Below are 24,139 nucleotides of genomic sequence, written 5' to 3'. Positions count from 1 at the left end.
TTCATGCTCTGTCTCTCTCTGTCCCAAAAATAAATAAAAATGTTTAAAAAAAAAAAAGATTTGCTAATAAATTATTGAAACTCAGAAAAATCATAAATTATAAGTTTTCCAAAGCTAATTTATTTTCAGATTTCATTATGACAGAATCACTTTTTTCCCCTTAAGTCCCCCACTTAACAGTGCAACATTTCACTCTGTTTTCTCCTCTAAAATAATGTGTTATAAAATGAAATCAGTATCTAGGAATAGAGGAATCTCTAGATTTTTATAATCTTTCTAGATTATGAAAGATTCATGAACTGCTAATATTGAAACTTATATAATGCATTTTATAAGAGTTCTCCAAAATCTAAATGTTTGTATTTTTTTATTTTAGCCAGCTTGGAAAAAATTTTTGATAACACAGCTATCTAGAATTCATGGGATTCCTTTTCTTTCTTTCTTTCTTTCTTTCTTTCTTTCTTTCTCTTTCTTTCTTTCTTTCTTTCTTTCACAAAGCATATTTTACAGTTTATGTTAATCAAATATTTACAATATAATAATAACATTTTAAATATCAACTGGCAACACTAGCAACAAATTCATAGTGGAAATTCAAACCAGAAATGTACCGGAATATATCCAGAACAATTGCAGATGGAAAGCTGCATTGTTCCACAGTCTGTGGTTTCCAACTCCTGGAACAGGCCCAATGGTAAAAACAGAGCAGTGATCAGAGTTTAAAAAGAGCTCTCTAGACATAAAAGGTCATGAGATAAAGGATCTTAAACTAACCATCTCTCACCTCTTCCTCCTGACTTGGAATTTAATGTATGGGTCTTCATTTTCATCATATCCCAATATTCTCAAAGCACCTTAGAAAAAAACCAATGCTGTATGTAACACCTCACCACTTTTTTCAGGTGACTTTTGTTGTTGGTTCAGCATCCCAGTAAATGAAATTTGGTCAGTTCACAAATCTTGTCACCACTTCTCCAGTTTTCATATATGTCAAATTTGTTCTTTTTCTAATTTCAGGTTTTTATTATTTTTAGGAATGAAAGCAATGCTTTTGACCACACTCAGTAAGCCTTACCTCTAATTTTCTGATACAATATATAACCATTCTGGTACTGGGCAAGGAGGGAGGATACATATTAAATACAAGCATTAGCTGAGAAAGCACCCTTGCCCCTCCCCAAAATATATTTTTCTTTTTCTTTTTTTTTTTTAATGTTTATTTATTTTTGAGACAGAGAGAGACAGAGCATGAAGGGGGGAGGGGCAGAGAGAGAGGGAGACACAGAATCGGAAACAGGCTCCAGGCTCTGAGCCATCAGCCCAGAGCCTGATGCGGGGCTCGAACTCACGGACCACGAGATCGTGACCTGGCTGAAGTCGGACGCTTAACCGACTGCGCCACCCAGGCGCCCCCAAAATATATTTTTCTATCCAACAAAAGCATGCTTTCAAATATTTTTAAAAAATCAACATCATAGTCTTACTTAACTAGCAGACCAAGAGCCTTTATCACACCCACTCCTTTCCATCTCTCCTTTCTGATTCTCCTTTTTAACTGTGTACACAGGGTAAATGTGATGGTTTGGGGGAGAGGAGCCCATAGCACACATCCTGCTGACTCTCACAATTTCATAATTACTTCCTCAACATTCATTGCTTGCTCTCTTTGATGAATACCTTTAATGGTTCTGTTTGCCTCCCTGCACTGTGTATCAAGTTGATGGCTTCCTTGAAGAATAGGTCCTTTTCTGCTTCTGGCCAACTGGACAATCAAAATATCGTCACTATCAATACTCATTTTTAAAGTATCTGCTTATGGCTGATAGTTGAAATATAGAGAAGTAAAGGGATACATAATATGGGAAAGGGAAGAAATGTACAAGGGAAGTAACTGGAAGCAAATAGAAAAGTAACAGAAAAATAAATACATTAAAGGTTGTACTGCATATTAAAATGGATTGAAATTAAGTAATCACAGGGAAAATTGGTCATATTAAGGTAAAAGCTTCACTATTAACCTAGCTTTTAGATTCTGAGGGCTTTCTCAAAACCCAACATGTATAGTCAACACCATCATCCAGAGCCATCACTTTTGTTCTTGCATTTTCTCAGGAAGAACCCTAAATCTTGTCCCTTGTATGAACCAAATGGGGAAGGCCCTGATATCAGCTTAGACCTCAAAACATCCAGCTCCACTCTCTTCCCTTATGATCAACCTGATGTACACAGACATAGCCCAAAGTCACTTTTCTCCAAATCCTGGAGTTGGTTCTTAATCCTGTCACTGTGGGTATTCGTGTCAATCATCCATTTTACCACACACCCAGCAAGCACTCTGGGGCCAATTAGGTGCTCCCATCTTGGAAATGACAGGAAGAATAGAGTGACAATATTCTACAAGTGGAACCAGAACACAGGAGAATCACAGATTTCATACAGATCGTGATCACTGCATTTGAGGGCTCCAAAGTGGAGTCATGGGGGAAAAAAAGAGTGAGCCTCAATATATTACCAAAATTATTGGGGCAAGACATGGCAAACAACTGGATATTAGGAAAAAAAGGAAAGGCAAAGTTATCTATAGGACCAAGTGACGAGGTGAAGAAGCACAATTCAGGAAGCCTAACCAACAATAATATGCACAACAATAATTGCTGACCACAACATGTATATACATACACACACTCCTCAGCAGCCTTTAGTGAGGGTATGGGTAAGGGCTACAGGTTGATACTAGTCTCAGAAATAGTGTCCTGAAATATGTGGTCAAGGAAGATAGTAGAGTCAAGGGAAGTGCTTGGCTTATCTCTTTTACATCCAGTTAATTCTTTTTCTCATATGAAGGCTAACTGACAGAACCTAATGGAGAGGAAGATTTGTTAAAAAGGTGTAGTGAGGGGCGCCTGGGTGGCTTAGTCAGTTAAGCGTCCGACTTCAACTCAGGTCACAATCTCGCGGTCCGTGAGTTCGAGCTCCGCGTCGGGCTCTGGGCTGATGGCTCAGAGCCTGGAGCCTGCTTCCAATTCTGTGTCTCCTTCTCTCTCTGCCCCTCCCCCATTCATGCTCTGTCTCTGTCTCAAAAATAAATAAACATTAAAAAAAATTTAAAAAAAAAGGTGTAGTGAATGTGAGTACAGGAAAAGTCAAGCAAACATAGCAAGATGGATTTCATACAGAAGGAAAAACATCTCTCTCAGAGTAAGACATCAGGAGCAGGAGACAGGACAAAGGATACAGGACAAAGGAAGCCTGTGCTGTTAATCTTCTGAGGGAAACAAAATTTAAGTTCAACACCACCAGGAAAGATGTGAAGGTAGAATGGAGACCTTAGGGAGAGAGAATATTCTGGGTGGTGAAGACAACGAAGATTAAATAATAAAATTATAGGGGCGCTTGGGTGGCTCAGTCAGTTAAGCACCAGACTCGGTTTCAGCTCAGGTCATGATCTCATTGTCTTGAGATAGAACCTTTCATCAGGCTCTGCCCTGGGCCTGGAGCCTGCTTAAGATTCTCTCTCTTTCCCTCTACCCTTCCCCCACACTCAAATGTGCATGCAATACTCTCTCTTTCTCTCTCTCTCTCTCTGTCTCAAACAATAAATAAAGAAACATTAAAATAATAAATTTATATACTGGGAGACTTTTTGTAGTCAGAAACTATTTCCTCCTAGTGGGCATGCTTCCTTGTGGCACTTGGACCATTATGTTTTTGAAGGCTGGGCAAAAGCTGAACACAACCATGAGGACTAGAGAAGCCTGAAATAGATTTCTTTGGTGTCTGGTATGAGAGGCAGAACAAGGTGCTTAAGGAGTCGAACTAAAACTTCTGACAGGGGAGACATTTGGGAGAAAAAGACAAGATGATCAGCAGAAAGGGTCTTCTCAAAAGCAGAATGGCACCTTTAGTCAAATGTGTGACTTTGATGTAAAAAAGGTAAGAACAGAGGTCAGGGGTAGGCAAGTAATTGTGGAAATATATGGTTGTTTCTGAATGGTTTTCACTGCTATTTCTGGGCATCATGGAATCAGGGCAGTGAGGAAGAATGGTTACCCACTAATCTCATAATCAATGTGGAAAAATCCAAATTCCCTTTTCAATTAAATGGTAATGGCTACTTAATATTTTTTCCCCTGCATTAGTAGACAAAACTTTGTATCAAATTAAATGATGTCTGGGTTTTGCTCATTAACTCTACAGAAAATAGTCTCCTAAAGTGTTACTCATGTAGGCAAAGTAAGTTTCATTAAACAATACCTGAGATTAATCAGGAAGGCCCTTCAAATCAGCTTCACTGTGTCCCTGATAACCATCAAGGCAGTGACCCACATGAGGACCCTCCCTTCAGAGGCAGCTAGTGGTGATGGTCTCCTCCAGGCTCTAGGCTTTTCTCCTCAGAGTTTCCCCATATTTGCTTCACCAACTGTCCCACATATTCAAACACCCAAAGGGGCAAGGCTTAGCTCAGTTTTTGAGATTAAATATGAGATTGAATTCAGATTCAAATATCTTAATAGATTCTGATAATGTGCACTTTCATATAAAAACGACCAATTGTGACCTCAGAATCTCTAACAGTAATTTTTTTTCCCAACTACTTAGGCCTGATATGTGAGAAACATTCTAATTTTTTGGCGTAAAATTTATTCGGAGGATTAGAATGAATTCTAATTCATTTAAAACAATGACCTGAACTTGTATACTTTGTTCCTTATACATATTGTCATGCCAAAAATAAAACTAAAAGGAAATCAATTTTAATATAAAGCCAAATTATTCATATATTTTTCCTGTTAGATGAGATTATGTTGGAAAAATGTCAAAGTTAAGAATAGTTTTGGGGTTTAAATCAATTTTAGTTTTAAATCCTGCTCTTTTGTAAGCTGTATTTCTCTTTCCATTTGCCAACAGAACTTTATTCTAGAGTTATAAATATTGAATATTTTTAGGCAATTCAATGAGAGCCCAAATTGAAAGATCCTTTCTTGAAAGCTACTTGGTTACATGTATCAAACACCATAAAAATGTTTATGCTATTTGATTCAATAGTCTTAATGAAATATTACCCAAGGAAATAATTCATAATCCATACAATAATTCATGTACAAGATATTCACCAAAACACTATTAAGTCTAGCAAATAAGAACAAGTGACCTAAATATTCAACAATAGGAAAATATTAAGTAAGCTATATTATTTCAGCCACAAACAGGAATACTATACAGCACTTAAAATATCTTGGAAATATGTTCAATAGCATCGAAGTATATATAATATAAATTACATGGAAAAGCATGATAATAACTTATATAAAAATAGTGCATACATATTGTATATGTATAAAACAACTTAAAAATACATCCAGTATATTTTTCCAAAAATTCTAAAATTTCTTAGTGGTTAAGTATATAATTTTTTTTTTAATTTTGTAAAATAATAGTACTGTTTTGTGAAAGCAGTAAAGGCGTAACGAGTTCCAAAGTTCCCAGTAGATGATGCTCGTGTCTGCTCCAGCCAAGAGGGCCTTTGTTTTATAATGAATATACAGAACATTCATCCCTCCAGGGAAAAAAGTTCTTGCCTGACACAACTGTGTATATAACAATCCATAAGTGTGCTGATTATTTAGAGAGTTCATAGATAGATAAGAAAGAATCTTGCCTTCTTTTTCACTTAACTATTCTCCTTCCTGCTCTGCTTCTCCCATCATATCTGAAAGAAACATATATCAAGCATCTGGTAAGTTTTGTTGCTCTGAAAACACCTAGGAATTTCTGCACAGGTTTCTTGTAGATTGTAAATCTTAGAGACTTGTACCTGAAGTGGCTGCCACCAGGAGGATGATAGGCCCCACTTCCGGGAATCAACACCCTCTGTAGTTCAACTTTTATCATGGATAAATGTAAGAAGAGCAGAAAAAAACAATTCAATTTTTTTTTCATAGTACAAATTGGTATATATCTATTTTCTAATTACACATGACAAGCTACTTCAGTATCTGAAGTAAAGAATAAAAAATACATTTATTGCAACAATTTTACCCATTTTTGCTATTTTTATCCCTTAAAGTCTTTCCCATGCCTTCTAGTCCTATCCATATTTCCTCAAAACTGCTTTTTAGAATGCCAGTGGTTGATTATATATCTCTCAGCTTCCCAGGCCCAACTGTCTGTCAGCCCTTTTTTCATTCCTACCATTGCTGCAACCACGGAGTTCATAATTATTCAGCCCTCACACATTTATTGTCCAACTCACTCGTAGCTTACTCATTCCTGGCTCTAGTCAAGCACTCTCTTCATGAGTTTCTTTGGTAACTTTATGTGGCCCTGAGGCTCTGCCAGTGTTTCAAGTCTGAAGTGATATAGGCAGTTTGAACAGTTTGAACAATAACTGAAGAAATGTGGAAAATCCCCAACTATCATCATGTGGATTTCTGACACTGGGCATTCTATTTGTTGTGATAATGGTTTTATACTAGTTAAGCTACCTCTTAAATCTAAAAGTATTTAGAATGAAAAAGACAACACAAGAATCTACTATTCAACATAGAGCAATTGAACTAAAAAGTCAAGTCATGAAAGATAATACAAGAAGTAATTATTAAGTGATATTAGTTATTTTTAAAATTAAAAATAGAAAGTTTGTTGCTTTTCTCTTTCTAGTAGGTTCTAGCGTTGACCTATAAATGCAAGGTGCTTTGATAAGCTTGGGATTTTAAATATTTATTTAATATTTAGTGTTTTGTCATACATATTCACAAAACAAGCCTCCACACCCCTCTTCTATACCATCTCAACAGGCTCTACTATCAGTATAATGGAATTCCACCATTTTGCTTTTATATTTTAGAGTTTTGTTGTGATTGTTGTAGTTTTCACATTTCCATTATAATGTTAATAGTCATACAAAAAAAAATCTCCATAGAAGCGAGAACTAGAAACACTCACACTTATCTGGTAATAGACACAGAAAATAGTTCAGTAATATATGAGACTGATTTATGAATCCTTCTTCTGGTTAACTGACAGTTTCTATTAATATTGTAGCATGAGTGGGTTCTGATTTTTCTGTTTACACATATTGCATAATCAAGCACAGTCTTGGGCAAAGGTTGGCATATCAGGAAATTGGATGTCAATTTATTAGATACCTGCTTTCAGGTCAACCTTTGTTTAACAAGTTTCATTGTGCTTTCCTCCAAAAAAATGTTGAAGAAAAAAGGATTTTCCTAAACTGTTTTAGAAACTGAGAGATATGATAAAAGGAGAAACATTTCTCAGCCAAACTGGCTCTTGAGATATCCAAAATTTTGAATTCAAAATCTTAGAAAGATAAATGGTGAGAAGAACTTGTAGGTATAATCCTCATTTCTTATCTGGTAAGGGGAGATAAATGTCACACAGATAAGCAGCAGAGAGACAATAGAGAACATCTACCCCTTTATTTGGCCTTTTCTCTTTAATCTCAGTAAACCAGCCATTGCTCATGATCCTCAGAGTTGGCTCTACTCTCAGAGTGCTAATTTGGTTACATTTAGAACAAACTGTCTTTCCCTTTTAATATCTAAACTTTGCCAGAGCCTTCATACCCCTCTTGTCTGTGGAGGAGAAGGAAAGGGAGGGAGAGAAAGAGTATGCACAAGAGAGAAAAACTGAGGAACATGTGTACATGCAGTTATCAATGTAGACAAATTACTTCAAAATGGCAAATTAGGAAATCATTTATTTACCCTGTTTAGACTATGCCACAATTCCCCTTAATTATATACTACAAGTTAGAAGGATTTCACCTACACTGAAAAAATATAAGCTGATTGCTTTGAAAATTATTATTATTATTATTATTATTATTATTGGTTACTGATCAATTATATCTAAGTTTAGGTAACACTATGCATTTTAATGTGTATCATCCTAAATAGGCAATTTCCTATTAATTTGATAACTGGCACACCCACATTTTTCCTTTTATGGAATAAAATTAGAAAATTTTACGTATTTCATTTTGCAATCTCTAATAAAGGCAAGCCATAGCATCATTCCTGCATCCACACAGGTTTACTTTCTTGGATTTTATGTATAAGAAATTCGATTTTAAATGAAACTAGGAATCAAGAAAAAGGTATAAAATGGTAAAACTTCATTTTTTGTAGAGGTACTACAATATGCAAATTCTATCTTTGAGGTCTAAGTTTAAAATTTACTTCTTTGAATGTTGGCTTATCATCCCAACCTGGCTGAATGCAGCTGTACAGATGACATGGGCCAAACCTATGCCCTCTTCCTTTTGGACTGGATTATGAACTCAAACAATATTAAAACGATGCTATGCTGTTGGGATGAGCACTGGGTACTGTATGGAAACAAATTTGATAATAAATTTCATATTTAAAAAAATGATAACATGCTATTAAAATAACACAGAAGAGTAAAAAATGGTTCATAAATTAAATTTGAATAGAATGTTTTTAAAACCTGAATATAGAAAATTTGGAGCCCAACAGCAACTAAGACATTTTCATACTATTTTTCTTATGTGATAATGTAAAGGTTATATTTTGAATACAAAAAAAAAAAGCATCTTAACAGTTCACTGTTCACTACAGTTTTCACTCTTAAATTAGTAATTCTACATTCAGACCAAAAAAGCAAATACCACTGTTTGAGACTGAAAATTAATGGGCATGGATACAAATGTTAAAATCCCAGCTCTTCATGTACAAAATGTCTGAAGTTCATAGCACAAAAAATAGCCTGAAAAAATAATTCTCGGTTTCACACTGGCCATGCTTAGAACACATGGTTGCAAGCTGCCAGATGACCACCACTCAGATAACCAATTAAACCACATGTGGTACCAAATGACAAGTAGTGGTATGTGTAAGGCAAATAGAAGGATCCCTTATGTTTCTAACTGCTCACAGACTCTAAGAAACACAGAAGCCAGAGCTGGAAGGCAATTTAGAGAATCCTATTAACACAGTCTTTAAAAAGATCAAATTGAAGACTATCGAGTCTGAATGACTTGCTAAAGTTCCAACAAACCCTTCCATGGGATCTAAGTGTTCTGACAAGCAACTCTTTTTACTGCAGAGAGCAATCTTGCAAGTTAGACCCCCTATGGTCTCTAAAGGCAACACAGCCTAGAGTACTGAGGAAATCACCTAGATAATTAAAATTCCAAACCATTTACAATAATAAAGTAAAATCTGAAGCTTTGAGTGTAGCTTTTCAATTGTAAAATTAAGATAAAATTTTGAAGAAATATAGCATTATGCTAAATAAAGCATAGCATGGGAGAAAAAATATATATATTATATTATATTTATATTTCTTATAAATATTTATATTTTTCTTTTATTATATTTTATATTCACAAATATTTTTATAAATCTATTTCTATATATTATATATTTTTACATGTTTTCCCATATATATATATAAACATATATATATGAGAAAGAGATACTATATTTCAAAAATAAGAATCCTCCCTTTTTAAAACCAGCTTTCTATACTTCTAAAAGCTAAAAACAAACAAGCAAATAAACAAAACCCCATTTACTATTATAATCAATTAACATTCTGAGTCTCTTTATACTTTCTGGATCTACTTTGATTTACCTGCTCATTACCACCAGTCTTTTACAACCCCTAAGCCCACCACAGACCCCCGGGGGGCCTCCACAGTGGTGGAGGCAATATTAAGCAATATTGCCCCCTTATGACATTACTATGGCTTAAAGAAAAATCCAGAAAATGCATCTGCCCTCTAGGCTATTTTCACTGACTGTTCATAAACATGTATAAACTCTTCTTAGAACTATAGATAATTAGTCATAAAGGAAAAGTTTAGAAGTGACTTAATCTAGGGGATGTTAAATACGTTTATCACAAGAAACTTTCATCCAAAGAGAATCTTATTTTACATATAAATATGAATAACATATAGATCACCATCTAAAAACCACCAGCCAAACCCAACAACCTCAAGGAACCATATTTTGCTTTTAATATTAATCTGTTGCTGTTGACCCAAGAGACTTTTGCATCTCCTCTAACATATATATCTCTGCCTCTATATTGTGTACTTATACTCTTATAATACAAGAAAACAAGGAAGGTAAAAACACACAGACTTCCCTCAATATGACAGACTATTATTGTAGAACAAAATCTTTGTGGTTTTTATCAGTCAATTATAACGATGCTTAATCTTCATTTCTAGAAAATATCACCCATCCCTATATGTACTGGTAGATTCTTGATCAAAACTGTGCATTCCATGCTGTGGACACAGTCACCAGAAAAACCTTTATTAATCTAGTAATCTTCTCAGTTATCATTCACAAGAACTGGCCATATTGACAACCACTATGATTCACTGGATTAGCCCCACATTTTCTAAACTGTGTTCTACAAAAAAACCTCTTGAAGAAGTGTTTATTGGGTCCCCCATTCGTCCACAAATAAAAGATGCCCAATGAAACATAATCCTTAAAATATTGTATTTTTCACTCCTCTCATGAAGATTTGCAAAATCATTAGCATATTATGGGCCTGACAATTCCTGCAGCAAAAAAACCTATTTTACATATTTAACATACTTTCCAATGTGATTTGAGCAGAAATATTTTGAGTACAGGGCCCACATTTACATTCTACAGAACAGTGTTCTCCTAAGGAACTATTATTTTAGCCCACACCACATAAAATGACATTCTCAGAGGAAATTTTGGTGCCCAGGGCCAAAACAAAGGAAAGATTCAGAAATAAAAACTCATTCAACAGCACAATTAAATATGCCTTCATACTAATGAATTATTTGCAGAATACAATCAATCCTGGTTCCCATACAGTCAGTTATTCCCATTCTTTTGTTTTTTCTATTATGTTTACTCACCAATGGTGAGAAATTATGCTTAGAGAAGAACACTTAGCTATGTCCACCCTTGCAATAACTCTAGCACCACACAAAGATTCTTGGTCTATAGTTTTGGAATAACTGGTCTAGATCACAAGAATGGCACTGTTTTCCACAACTCAGATGTCTTGTTTTGGTTTGTTTTGTTTTTGCTGTTTTTCTTTTTTTTTTCTCTGTGACAAGTTCACAGCAATCCTCACACATGGTTCATTTTATGTGCACAATACCCAAATAAAGGAATCTCTGTAATAAAATAAATCAAAGGTAAAGCTTTACCACAGGGTCATTTGCTACACAAATTCATTTAATAAAGCATATTCTACAGAACAGGCCCTGAACTCTGTAACCATTGTAGTCTACTTTCCACCTGATATTTGGACTTAACTCTTGGATGGATTTTTAGAGTCAGCATGATTGGAAAACTCAGTAGTATTACATTAAATTACCCAAATTGTTGCTTCTTTTAAGACAAATTTTGGTTTGCTTAGACTCACACATGCACACATACACTGAACATGTAGCAGAGGGTGACACATAAAATTTGTTTCTTGTACTCATTAAAGTTACCAACTGGTAAGACTTATTCAAAAAGTTAAAGTTAAAAAGAACAGGGATGTTATGCTGAACTAAGTAACAAATACTTTATATGGAAACATATACATATCATATATACATATATATCAAACACAACCAGGATTATATAGCTTTAAACCATAGACTTTCTTGTCCTTTAAAGTCAATCCAAAATAAAAACAAATGTATTTCATATCACAAATCATAGCATGTAGATTTAGCAAATATTTAACATAAAAGGAATTATTTACTTGTAAAACGAGGATAACTGGGATAAAACACAATAATGTTGTAATCAATAGAATCCACATCCTCCTTCAGATTGACTGCAGAAGGCATTTAAAAAGCTGTGACATTCTCACATCTTAATTTTGTTCCCATTAACCTGAAATGTCAGATCCATGAACTGTAAAAGTTTTGTTAATTGTATTAATGTTTCTTTGTGATGCTTAGGTTTGATTGAAAAATGAAAGAGAAATGGGTGCCTAGGTGGCTCAGTGGGCTGTGTCCGACTTTGACTTAGGTCATGATTTCACAGCTTATGAGTTTGGGCCCCGCCTCAGGCTCTGTGCTGACAGCTCAGAGCCTGGATAACTCTGTCTCTCCCTCTCTCTCCCCCTCCCCCCCTCTAACATAAAATAAACATGAAAAAGAAAAAGAAAAAGAAAAATGAAAAGAGGGATATATGAATTAATGCTTACAAATGATTTCTACTACTTGATGTGGTCTCCTGATAACAAGGAATAAAGGAATTCTACATCCCCAGCCAGAGAGATCAGAAGCTTGACTTTCCACCGAACTGATAACACTGAGAAAATTGCCGAGAGGTGAGACCTATCTTAGTCTTTGTGTTCCAAATTTTGCAGCTAAAGAATCTTCTTAATGGCTGGCATAAATGGTCCAGAAGTAAACTGTGCTGGAAAGCTAGCAAACAATAAAAACCACTGCAGCCTCACTGTACTACTGACTGGCCATCAGGAAAGCAATGCAAAACCCAATGAATGCTTACATAAAAACAATCAAAACTTCTGTGGCATTTAAAAAAAACTGAATCGACATTTGACAAGTAGACATGAAACTTTGAGTGCAAAAAAGGCAACAATGATTGGTGTTTAGATTATCCACCAACCCTTACAATACTTTATTCTCCTTTCTACTCTGAACTCAGCATAAAAGCTCTCCAGTAAAAAGGGTAACAGCTATAAAATACCAGCTCACAGTATTATATTCTGTACAATTATACAAATTCTGATCAAATTAAATCCCCTAAGGTAAAATCTCTATACATCACATTTAGCCAGTAAAAGCTTCTTCTTGGCCATAAGCCCAAATTTTGAGTTACAAAAATATTTCATTGGAAGGCTACATATCTATTTATTTATGCACTTATATATTTATTCATTCATTCTTCATTCATATACTGTCTTTCAACAAATGTCTAATAGGTGCCTCTCAAGTGTCAGGCCATGCAAGGACTGTCCATAGACACAGTTCTGCTTCATGGAACTTATAGTCTGAAAGGCTTTAAGCAAATAAATACACCTTAATCATGTATAACACTGTAATAAGTGTTACAAGCAAATAAGATTTCTTGCAAAAGTAGAATGGGAAGATCAAATTTAGACAATGAAAGTCACAGAAGAAGGTAAAATCACATGTGCTCCGAACAGAGGATATTTTGCTGCTCCGTAGCATAAGGTTGAAAAACCAAAGACACAGGACCAAGTGCCAGTTTTGCCATGTAGTAAGTTAGTGCTATTCCTAAGGTTGTTTCTCTTCTGAAAAGTGGAGATGAGGTTAACACCCATATTACCTACTTTACCAAGTTCATCACCAGGTCTGAAGATCAAATATAACAGAATACTTGAAGTATTTCATAAACTGCAAAATGTGTAAAACTGTTAGTTATTTCCCTAAGTTGCATCTCAACATGTGTTATAAAATTATTTAAAGGATTCCATATGGTGATAGGCTTCTTATGCAATGACAGTATGCATGATACAATACAAAACCCATATGAGAAAGAAAGATTCTGCTACCAACAGAAGAAAACAAGAGTCATAATAGCAAAGTCAAAAGTTGAATCCATATTGTTTTACTTGCAAAAATCAGAAAAATATTTATATGTAAATAAGCATATTCGCACCACCAATTCAAGCCAAATACTCCTAAGTGCAACACACCATACAAACCCTGAACCAGGGCACATGCTCAAATAAGAGGTGGTTCACAACAGGACAATGTGTGTAAGATCCATCTTTTAAGAGATGTAGCAACATAAGCTTTACAACCTCCCTGAAGGAAAACACAGAAAGCATTCTCTTTGCATTCTCAATACCATGCCTTCCAATATTAAACACAAACCTCCCTTTGTAAAAAGCATATTATGTAAGGTATTATTTTCATCCATCTCTGAAGTTCATTATATGCTTTCTTATCAGTGCCCCAGCATTGATGTATGATCATAGCTTATGAATGAAACATACTGCCAGTGAAAAGTAATGTCCTCAATAAACAGCCTTACCTCCAAAATGCAGCAACCTGGAACCAAATGCCAACACACTCTGTGGACCTCACCCCTGGAGTGCCTTCCATGTAAGCAGTTTTCCAATCCCAACTGGGTCAGAGAAATACTTTTCCTTTCTGCTGAGTCATCCCCCAGCTTACTTTGTAATAAGAGCATTAGCACATTTCCAACCTTTAAAATGCTAATAACAATTAATATGCAATTAATATGGCCAAGGACTGGAAAAATTAGTTAATGATAGCTTTCTACCATGTGTTTGTGTAGCTGTGATTGTCTTTACCATGATTTTCTCTGTAGACCTTAGCCCTTTGTGATTTAATACCTTGCAATCAATTCTGTAGAGCATCTGGAAAGCCTTCTACTATTTTACTGAGTGTTAAGTGACTTGCCTAAGACTAGATGTTCTCAGAAACCTGAAAATAGAACCCAAAACTCCAATCCCATTAGGCTCTTTTCAGCACACTACCTGGACTCCTGGGATTCAGTTCTTCCACCTGAGATTCTAGCACAGTAGTGGACACTGAACTCAGATTCACCATTCACTATTGGCAAAGAAACCTCTAGACTCTGAAAGGTGGGAGGGCGGATTGAGTAACATAAATTGGACAAAAAAGCCTAAAAGCTGAATTCTCCAGACCTCAGACCCCACTTTCTCTGAAAAGGGGAAAGACAAAGTGATAGTGCAAACGTTTCTGTGCATGTGTACATGCATGGTTTTGTACTTGAATGAGACCTATGCATTTTACAGTGAGGCAGCTCCAAAGCAGCTTTTTGAGATGTGTCAAAACTACGTCATGTACAATACTTATTTTACACCTAGACATTTTTTAAAAAGTGGATTTTGTAATAAGAAAATGCAACAAACAAGAAAGGAATACAATAGAACTAGAATAATGGATGAATATACATCTCATTAAAACTAAGGATACACATTATATGTTACTTAAAAGGAACTCATTATATATATATATATATATAATATATATATATATATATATAAAATATATATATATATATATATAAAATATATATATATAAAATTTACATGCATGATAGCAGAAAAAATTAATCCTGTAGTTACATTCTCATTAGGATTAAGTTATTTTTAATGGACTAATTAAATATAAAGTAATAACAAATACAAGATAAATCCTAAAAATTACTATTAATACTACTAGATTTTGAATCTAGTGTTACATCCTCAATACTTTAAAGTTAATTAATTAAAAATTAAGTATGTGTAGTTTCTCCTCTAAATTACTATATCAAATAATGGTTTATTCTATTAAAAAAAAGAACTCATGACTACTTTAAAATACTGTTTCCATTTTTTAATTTATTTTTAAGAGTTATAGAATTACTTCATTCTCTGAGTAAAAATACTGTTTTGAAAACAAAATTTTCTAGTTGTTTTATATATTTAATATTTCTTTATGTTTCCTATACTTTAATTTATTCATATTTCATTATTGGTACTCCATTTATTCATCTCTCCATCTACCTATTCAACACATGTTTATTATACACTGGGACCAATGCTTAAGCATCAGAATTATAACAAATATATATAAAAGTTTTCAGTCAACACTGTTCTTTCACATATACAATGTCACTTAAAGAAATATGTAGACTAAGTCTAAATAATTTCCTAACCATACATAATCTTAAAAATATATAAGAAATTTTAAAACAAAGGCTAAGAGAAGCAAATGAAGTTATAGAAGACAAAATGGTCTTCGTTTGACTGCTGTTGAGTCAGCTAATTTCTTAAAAAGTGCATGAAAAGAAGAATTGGAAGGTTGGGGAAAATGTAAATGTAGAATATATTTTCCATGAAACAAGTTATAGCAAAATAATGTTAAATAGTAAAATACTCAAATTCATTCTTAGAATGGCTCTACAAAATACCAAAAAGCATGATACATGCACACATGTTTATACACAAATATGTCTATTTATTCGTTTATTTGAGGACAGAGGTGTTCTTTGGAGGCAGGATCTATAGGCACTCTCAGTAGATAAAGATTGTGCTTCACAACTGTTTAAAAAGTAACAATATTACTATTATGCAGTGTATAGTATTATTCTTTCCAATCACTCCCAAAAGCTCATGAACAAGTACATATCTGTCCCACATTGAGAAACACATGCTTTGTATATTCTTATTTGAAACATTAGTAAATTTATTAAAATTTATTTCACTAAATATATGTTTTCAAAAATATATCTATGAAAAGAAAAAGAAAAAAAATCAAGGAATAAAACTTCCATGATTTATCCTTAATTTTCCTGTAAATTTTGCTTCTGCTGAGACATCCTCACTCTTCTTTTTAAATTTATATTTTAGCCAAAAGATTCATCTAAAACCACATCTCAAATCATGTCAATCACCTGTTTAAAACATTTATGGAGTTACTTGACAATCAGCATTTGAAATCGGCATGGCAGAGCAGAAGGTAAGTGAACAGGGGTTTGTATCACTTTTCCAATTTTATCTTTTGAATCTCCACTTCACAATCTCCTATCCTGCTCATCTATCCATCCATACCTTTGCCATTTTTCTTCCCTAATCTAGAACACCCTCCTCCATCTATGCCTGTTGCAATTCTACTCCCCCTACTTATCCAAGAAACTTTCCATGTCAGAAATAATCTATCTCCCTCTTCCCCAATATCTCCCTCCTTCTCTCTTCTTCCTTCCCTCTCTCTCTTCCATATGCTCCTTTCTTTTGTTCCTCTAATGAGACTGACCACATCCTACGTTTTGTTACAAAGATTTGACATATCTCCTGTAATAGCTACAAAACCTTTAAAACAAGACCATTTCTTATTTAGTTTTATTACCTCACAAAACTTACATTTGTGTGGCTAGTAAGGGGATTAAAGAGGCTTATAATTGGGATTTATATTTTTAAATAACATGATGGAAGGATGGTTCTAATCTTATGCATTTCTCTGCTCTTTCCTTATAAAATGTGAGCTCCAAAATGATACTTAACCATTGTTATATTTGAAGTTTCTTTAATAATAGATCAAACATCATAACTATAACCATGAGCAAACATGTTAAGAGAAATCATATTTTTCCAGCATACAATTTTACTCAATCCACTTGTTGAGGCTATTTCAAATGCGAAGCAGTCCCATCTGTCCAATAGCCTACAGTAAACTTATGTTTAGAGAGCCACAAAAATTACCATCATGAGGATGCAAAAAAAATACATACAAGTATACTATGGCTATGTTATGCAAAATTATTGACTTTGGGATATAAACTAAATTAAAGATTATTCAGTATAATGGCTTGTATCTTCAATTTGTCTTTCTATTATTAGGTCCAGAGAAAATTGGGACACTTCAATTTATGGTGCATGATTATTGATGGAAGTTTTTACAGGTGCCAAATATCAGCATGATGACAACTGGATAACTAAGTTTAAAAATTAACTCAAAGAAAATGTGCAGTGGTCTGCAAGAACATTCTCCTTATTCACCTGGTTGTTTTAATATTGTATAGAGTTCTTAAAGGGCCACATCAATCTATCTCCTATGTCATTTGACATCCAATGTAATGATTTTGATATAATAATCCACTAATTATTCAATTATCTTGTTTAAAGAATTTTCTCTAGACGATGTGAAATTCTCAATTAAGAAAATCACAGATTATGTCAACTTGTTCCTTTAAGATCATAATGCTTTATACCTTATGAACAGGAATATTTTTATAAAATTATTTAAAAAGTAAAACATATGTAATGTTAATTTTTAATATTATGTATGTAAAGTCATATTATTTCCGTGTTTCTTGCTAACACTTTCATTATTATAATTCCTTGTACAAAAAATGTCCTTAGTAGTATACATTGAAAGAAAAGTGCATTACTTTAAAATCACATATTATAACTTAAAAACTTTAGGTTAAGAGTGAAAATTTGATGAAATTAATTTTGTGTGGTCAAAGATTTCTTCCTAAAAAATCCACAGTAAAAAATATTTTTAAACATATCTTGCTAAACAGTCTATGTAGTTTATTTGTAAATGTTTGTATTTCTATAATTTATTGTGATATTTCCTAAAATACTGTCCACAAAATAGTGCTTCAAAAAAAAATGTGAGGCACGAGTTTTAAATGCAGACACCCCAAGATTCCACTCCACGGTTGGATCAGGATCTTTTGGAGTGAGGAACCTGGGAGTATGCATTTAAAACAAGTTTTCTCAGGTACACCAGACTTGAGAAACCTACTGGGTCTATCTGAAACCATGCCTCATTATATTCTTAATGTTATGTTAGAGTCAGCAAATGGTTTTTCCCCAAAAAATATTCTTTCCAAATGCTCATTCTTACAATTTCTAAAGTGCCACTCAACCGAAAATCAAATGTTTCCAAATCCCAGAATATTTCATCTCAATTAACAAATGAAAGGGGTTCTTTTGCTCCTTATTCCCAGTTGTCCCAGTGTCCTGAGCAAAAAAGCCCATGACACCCACTTTGCACCTCAGGACACGGACCTCCGGTTTCCACAGGTTACAATACTGAATCCCGTTCACATTAACATAGCTTTAAGTGACACTGGGCTCACTAGCCTTCGACTCTCCTGGCACAGCGGCCCCTTCCGAAAGCCCGCCAGCTGCCCAGGCTCTCCAGTTCTCAGAGACGCCTGGCTCTGTCAGCACCTCCGACAGCGACTGGCGGAGCGGGATTCCGGGTTTCACTGCCCAGGAGCCTGCCCTTACAAAAGCCACTGAGACCAAGGAAACTGACCCGAGATACCCTTGAGTACACAAATCATTGCCCCTCGTTCTCTCCAGCTGCCAGCATCTCTTTCCAAAAAAACAACAAAGGAAACCTTAAGTACCTCTTACCTAGAATATGAGCCACCCCCACAACTCGCCTCTCTTCCCTGGTTCCCCAGCGCCTGTTGCTAAGGAGGCGAGATGGCACTAGGGAAGCCTCAGGCCCAGGTGACAGACCGCTGGAGGAGCTGGGAGCACGAGGGCTGCGGTGAAAGCCAAGCGCTAGGCCGGCCTAGGACCCCTTCCTTCCGCAGGAAGGGTGCGCCCTCCGCACGGAACCGACGCCAACTACGCCCCCCGCGCACACCGGGAGGGTGGAGGGAGCCGCACCAGCGAGAGGCTGGCTCCCGGAGAGCCGCTCCCTCTGCGGGCCAGGGAAGATCGGCCCCGGCAGAGAAGGCCTCTGGCCCAGTACTGTGGGCCCAGGCAGTGGGGCAGGGGCTCGGAGACAGCCCTGGGGAGGGAGGGCACTCACCATGTTGACTTCGGAAACCATGTCTATGCTGGCGATATCGATGTTCATCCCCACGCAGACCGGGGGACCTGCGGGAAGAGCACCACACAGAGATCAGCCAAGCTCTGGCACGGGGTGCGGGTGGCACTGAGGAAAGCGGTGCCCACCCGAGGAGAGGTAGCAGGTGAAATGCCTCCCACCCCCCCCTCACTCCGCCGCAGCTCGGCTCAGCGCCCCCCACCTCCCTCCACCACCCAGGCCGCCAGCGCGGTGGGTCGCGCATCCCGCAGCGGCCGCGCACACCCCACTTACCCCCGAAGTCGGGTCTCAGGCGAATGTCGTAGCCTTTCAACAGCTTGTCCACCGTCTCCTTCACAAAGGACATGTTCCCGGGATCGTTCACGCTGGGGGAGGGGGCAAGGGGCACAGAGAGCAGGGTCAGGCGGTGGCTCACCCGCCAGCGCCCGAAGCGTACACCCGCGCGCCCTGCCCGCTGCCCGGCCCGCTTCCCATCCACCCACCCGCGACCCTACCTCTGGGCGCAGCACACCACAGCCACCAGCACTGGGGCCGAGAAAATGCCGAAAAGCCTTCCTCCCGCAAAGCCCCACATCCCTCCGCCGCGCCCCGGCACGGGGGAGGGGGCGCCCCGCCGCCGTCGCGACCCGCAGCCGGGGCTGCTCCTGCTGCTGCCGCCGCCGCCGCCGCCGCGCTGGCCCTAAGCGGAGGAGGGCGGAGGGGGAGGGGGAGGGAAGGAGGGGGAGGAGCGGGCGCGAGGGGAGGAGGAGCAGCAGGCTGGGGAGCGGAGGGAGGGGGAGGAGGCAAGGCGAGCCGGAGGCGGAGCCCGCTGCGCCGAGCACCCTAGCCTCCCCCGCGCTAGCCGCGGCTGGTGGCCCCGGCCCTTGGCGCTCCCTCCCGCCTCCGCGGCTGCGGAGCGGGACCTGGAGCCCGGCCGGGGACAGCAAGTAGTAGCCGCGGCTGTGCGGCACTGAACAGGGCCGGGCTCGGCCGCGAAGCCAGCTCCGCCGCTCTTGCTGCGACCAGGCGAAGGACCGACGGCGACACAGGCAGCGGCGGTGAGGGAAACGCCATCCGCTTCCCCCCGCCCCTTTCCTGGTCCGACCCCCTCAACGACCCCCGCCCAGCTGCGACGCAGGCCAAGAATCAGTGAGTGCTGTACAGTGCCTGTGCCCGCAGGTCTGCGCGCTACAGAGTCTGGAAGGAGGCTGCGGGTCGGGGGAAAGCCCCCACCTCACCTGCGGGGCTCAGAGCCTCGAATCCCCAGAGTCCAGAAGAGCCAGATGGGCAGCAGGAGAGCCGGGAGCCTGGAGCACATGGCGTTGCTCCTCCGACCGAATCTGAGTGGGATCGGCTCTCCCCCACAGCCACCCAGCATTCAAACAGCGACGCGGGGATCCCCGCCCCTGCCCCCACCCACGGGCTTTCCCTCCTGACCCATCATCCAGCCCCTTGCATGGCGGCCGGATTAATTATTTATGCACCATAAAACCATTTTTTAAAAATCTGTACGTTAAACTATTCCTCTCACTTCACCCCTGAACATTTCATATGAGCAATGGGCCCTCCCTGCTCATATAAATACATTTATGATGAATGGTAAAGAGAGGCCTGATCATGTACACCTTATTAGCAGTAAGGTAATAGGTAAATTGGAGTCCAAATCAGACCTGGAGACCCTGGACTGTTGTTCCAGGGTTGGGAAAATAACTTGCCTTTTCTGGCGCAGCCTGGAGCTGTCCGTGGTTCTTAATATAAAACCGTGTGCCTAAGGGGTGTCTGTTCACCCATGACCATGGGTTGCATATTTTTCTTTAGTGAATAATCTTCAATAGTTTCTCTGTGCCTCAGACTTCCAATATTGAAGAAGATGGTTACACAATTCTACTTGTGGTTAAACAACAAAACCTACAAATCAAGTTCACTTTTGTGCTTGATAGGCTTTCTTGAGCCATTCCAGGACTTAATGAATGGCTAATAATAGATACCTGCTTTTCTGTATTGACTTATTTTTTTTTCTGTAAAGCTTAAAGTTTTCTTTTCTACTGTCAAGACTTTATGTAGGTAAATATCTAAATCTAGACCTTAATTATCAACTTGGCATGTTTCTGTGCATTAATTTTAAATATCATTGCCTTTTAAAAAATCAGCAATTTTATTTTTGGAGCAAAAAATGTGACTGCAGTACCTGAAAGGTTGATATTAAGATAGGTTAAGAGATAAATATAGCTCCCTAATTGTTTTATGGAAAAGTCTGTTCACAACTACTTTGTGTTCTGTGTCCTGTTAATGTGCAATGGAATTATAAGAAAAATGAGGTCTATGTTATCATACCTTCCACTCTACATTATGTTTTAGTCTATGTCTCCTATTTGCATATACCTCTTAGAGAAAGGCCCTGCTGGGGATCACAGCTATAGAAAGTAAACAATGAGAATAAGGTGTTTGAGTACAGCCAATAACATAATAAATATTATCCCCCTTTCTACTACTTTTATGTTCTAAAACTTGCAAAACCACATTACAGATGCAATTGTTATTTAACTGTGTACCACTTCAGATATTGGCTTTAAGCAGTCTCTGAGGTTCTTGCCCTTATTTTTCACCACAGTTCTACTTTAGCACACAGATGCATAAAAGCTCTGATCAGCTTTACCAGAGAACAAACTTACATCCATCACCTCGTGTCCACATTCCTTGTCTCTCACCTCCCACTTTCAAGTTTCTCACTTGACAATGAGGTCTAAGATGCTACAGGACCTTCTCAGTACTCACATATGTGCAATCTGAAGTTGCAGGAGAATTTGCGATTCATGGGGTGGAATTTGACAAATGGGAAGTGGGAAACAGGTAGATAAATAATTTTCTCTTTATTGCACCTAAGAAATATCCTGAGATGCAGCAGTAGCTCCTATGTTTTCTCTCTTCTTCCATGCCTTCACTCCTGTTTTCATCAGTATTACACACTCTTGTAAACTGTAGCATTTACATTTTGCCTCAATATGTTTTCTGGGGAACCCAGGCTAAGTCATCACCAATTGGCAAATTACTAAAAATATCGCCTAAAATGATATGAAGACAAAATCAAAGAGAAAAATTGTGGTGAGTGCATGCAGGTGTAATCAATGTTCATGGGTTATAAGACTCATAATAGTTGCTACCCAGCTTGCACTTACATAAACAACAGGCTGGACATGCAGCCACTGGACCCACCCTCCTGCATCAGCTCCCTCTCACATAGCCATTTTGGAGGGTTGGATGAGCACTGAACCCCAAGCACCTCCATCCTTTGACTCTTCTTGCCAGGATTCCTGAAACCAAGATAGTTACATATCTTTACTAGGTGGTGGTAATGTATTAGCCAAACCATCAGGAAATTATTGATTCACTTTTCACTTTATTTGCTACTGAAAGAGAGAAAGGAGATGGGGTTGCACAATGCATAAATTTTCATGTCAGAAGAAAAAGGAGAGGAATGCAATTTTTTTCATAGTAAAGTGGTTATAAATAGACTGGAATAATATTTAGGGGGTCCATAAGGTAGGAAGAAGGAAGAGAAGAGCATCACATGATCACTTTATCTGCTCCATATTTGTGTGTTTTGGCTGAGCCATATGCCTTTCACCAAACTGTCTTTTGTTCAGACATAGTTGCATCTTATAGAGAATCAACCTGGTTGTTTAAATAGTATAAAATCTTCTGATAGTATATTTTAAAGCTCTGTGAAAAATAACTCAATTAATTGGAGGTAGAGCATATGAAATAAAGTGTTAAATGTATAGTTAGATGAGTTTTGACAAATGTATTTCAAATGTCATTCTCATCACCCCCAAAATTCCCTCTCAGTCCTTAAACCTACATGTCATTCATAGGGCTTGTACACAAGCACTGACCTAAGTTCCATCATTACAGATTTTTTTTCCCTAGCATTCCATATAAGTTGAGTTATGCAGTATATGATATTTTATGTCTGGACTATTTCTTTTACGACACTGTTTCTGGTATCTATACATGCTGTTGCAGACCCATAGTTTATTTCCCTTTTTTTTAAGTTTATTTATTTATTTATTTATTTATTTATAGAGAAAGGACGGGAGGGGGGCAAAGAGAGAGGGAAGGAGAATTGAAGGGCTCAATCGTACAAAATATGAGATCATGAGCCTAAATCAAGAGGTGGATGCTCAAATGAATGAGCCCCCTAGGCACCCCTATAGTTTATTTCTCTTGACTCCTGAGTGTGTTCCACTGTATAGCTATTCCACAACTTATTTATCCATTCATCTGTTATTGAGGCTTTCCAGTTTCGGCTATTACAGATTAAAAAGTCATATACAGGTCTTTGTATGGGTATATGGCTTAATTTCTCTAGTGTAAATACCTAGGAGTATAATATCTGAATTGTATATAAGCTAATGTTTAGCTTATAAGGAACTACAAAATATTTTCCAATGTAATTGAAGATTTTATATTTCAACAGCAATGCATGAGAATTGAAGTTGTTCCACATCCTTTCCATCTATTCTTTTTTTTTAAATTTTTTAATGTTTTTATTTATTTTTGAGACAGAGAGAGACAGAGCATGAGCAGGGGAGGGGCAGAGAAAGAGGGAGACAGAATCTGAAGCAGGCTCCAGGCTCTGAGCTGTCAGCACAGAGCACAACGCAGGGCTTGAACTCACAGGCTGTGAGATTATGATCTGAGCTGAAGTCGGACGCTCAACCGACTGAGCCACCCAGGCTCCCCATTTCCATCTATTCTAGCAGGTATATAGTGTATGTAATTGTGATTTTAATTTGCATTTGCCTGATGACATGTAAGTACACAAACAAGTATATTTAATTTCATAGT

The 24,139-nt window shown here is 37.6% G+C and overlaps 1 protein-coding gene across 3 annotated transcripts in view; it reads right to left on the bottom strand.

Annotated features, from left to right (window-relative positions):
* The window catches only part of GABRB3 (gamma-aminobutyric acid type A receptor subunit beta3), a 481,670-nt gene that overhangs the window by 227,478 nt on the left and 230,053 nt on the right, over positions 1–24,139 (bottom strand). Inside the window, exons 1-3 of one of the 3 annotated variants that reach the window (XM_047086680.1) lie at positions 20,530–20,609; positions 19,586–19,677; positions 19,295–19,362 (exon numbers count right to left, since the gene is read on the bottom strand). In XM_047086680.1, the coding sequence (XP_046942636.1) occupies positions 19,295–19,362; positions 19,586–19,677; positions 20,530–20,609 (240 nt within the window). Of the gene's footprint in view, positions 1–19,294; positions 19,363–19,585; positions 19,678–19,806; positions 19,887–20,529; positions 20,610–24,139 lie in introns of those variants that run through there. The other 2 variants (XM_047086679.1, XM_047086678.1) reach the window with 2 other exon arrangements.

The sequence above is a fragment of the Lynx rufus genome, unplaced genomic scaffold, assembly GCF_022079265.1.
Source record: "Lynx rufus isolate CCGP_SWC_20201006 ecotype Redwood Valley unplaced genomic scaffold, mLynRuf1.p SCAF_21, whole genome shotgun sequence".
Classification (NCBI taxonomy): Eukaryota; Metazoa; Chordata; class Mammalia; order Carnivora; family Felidae; genus Lynx; species Lynx rufus.
The sequence above is the reverse complement of the archived record's forward strand: the minus strand, read 5'-3'. Positions and strand labels throughout refer to the sequence as shown.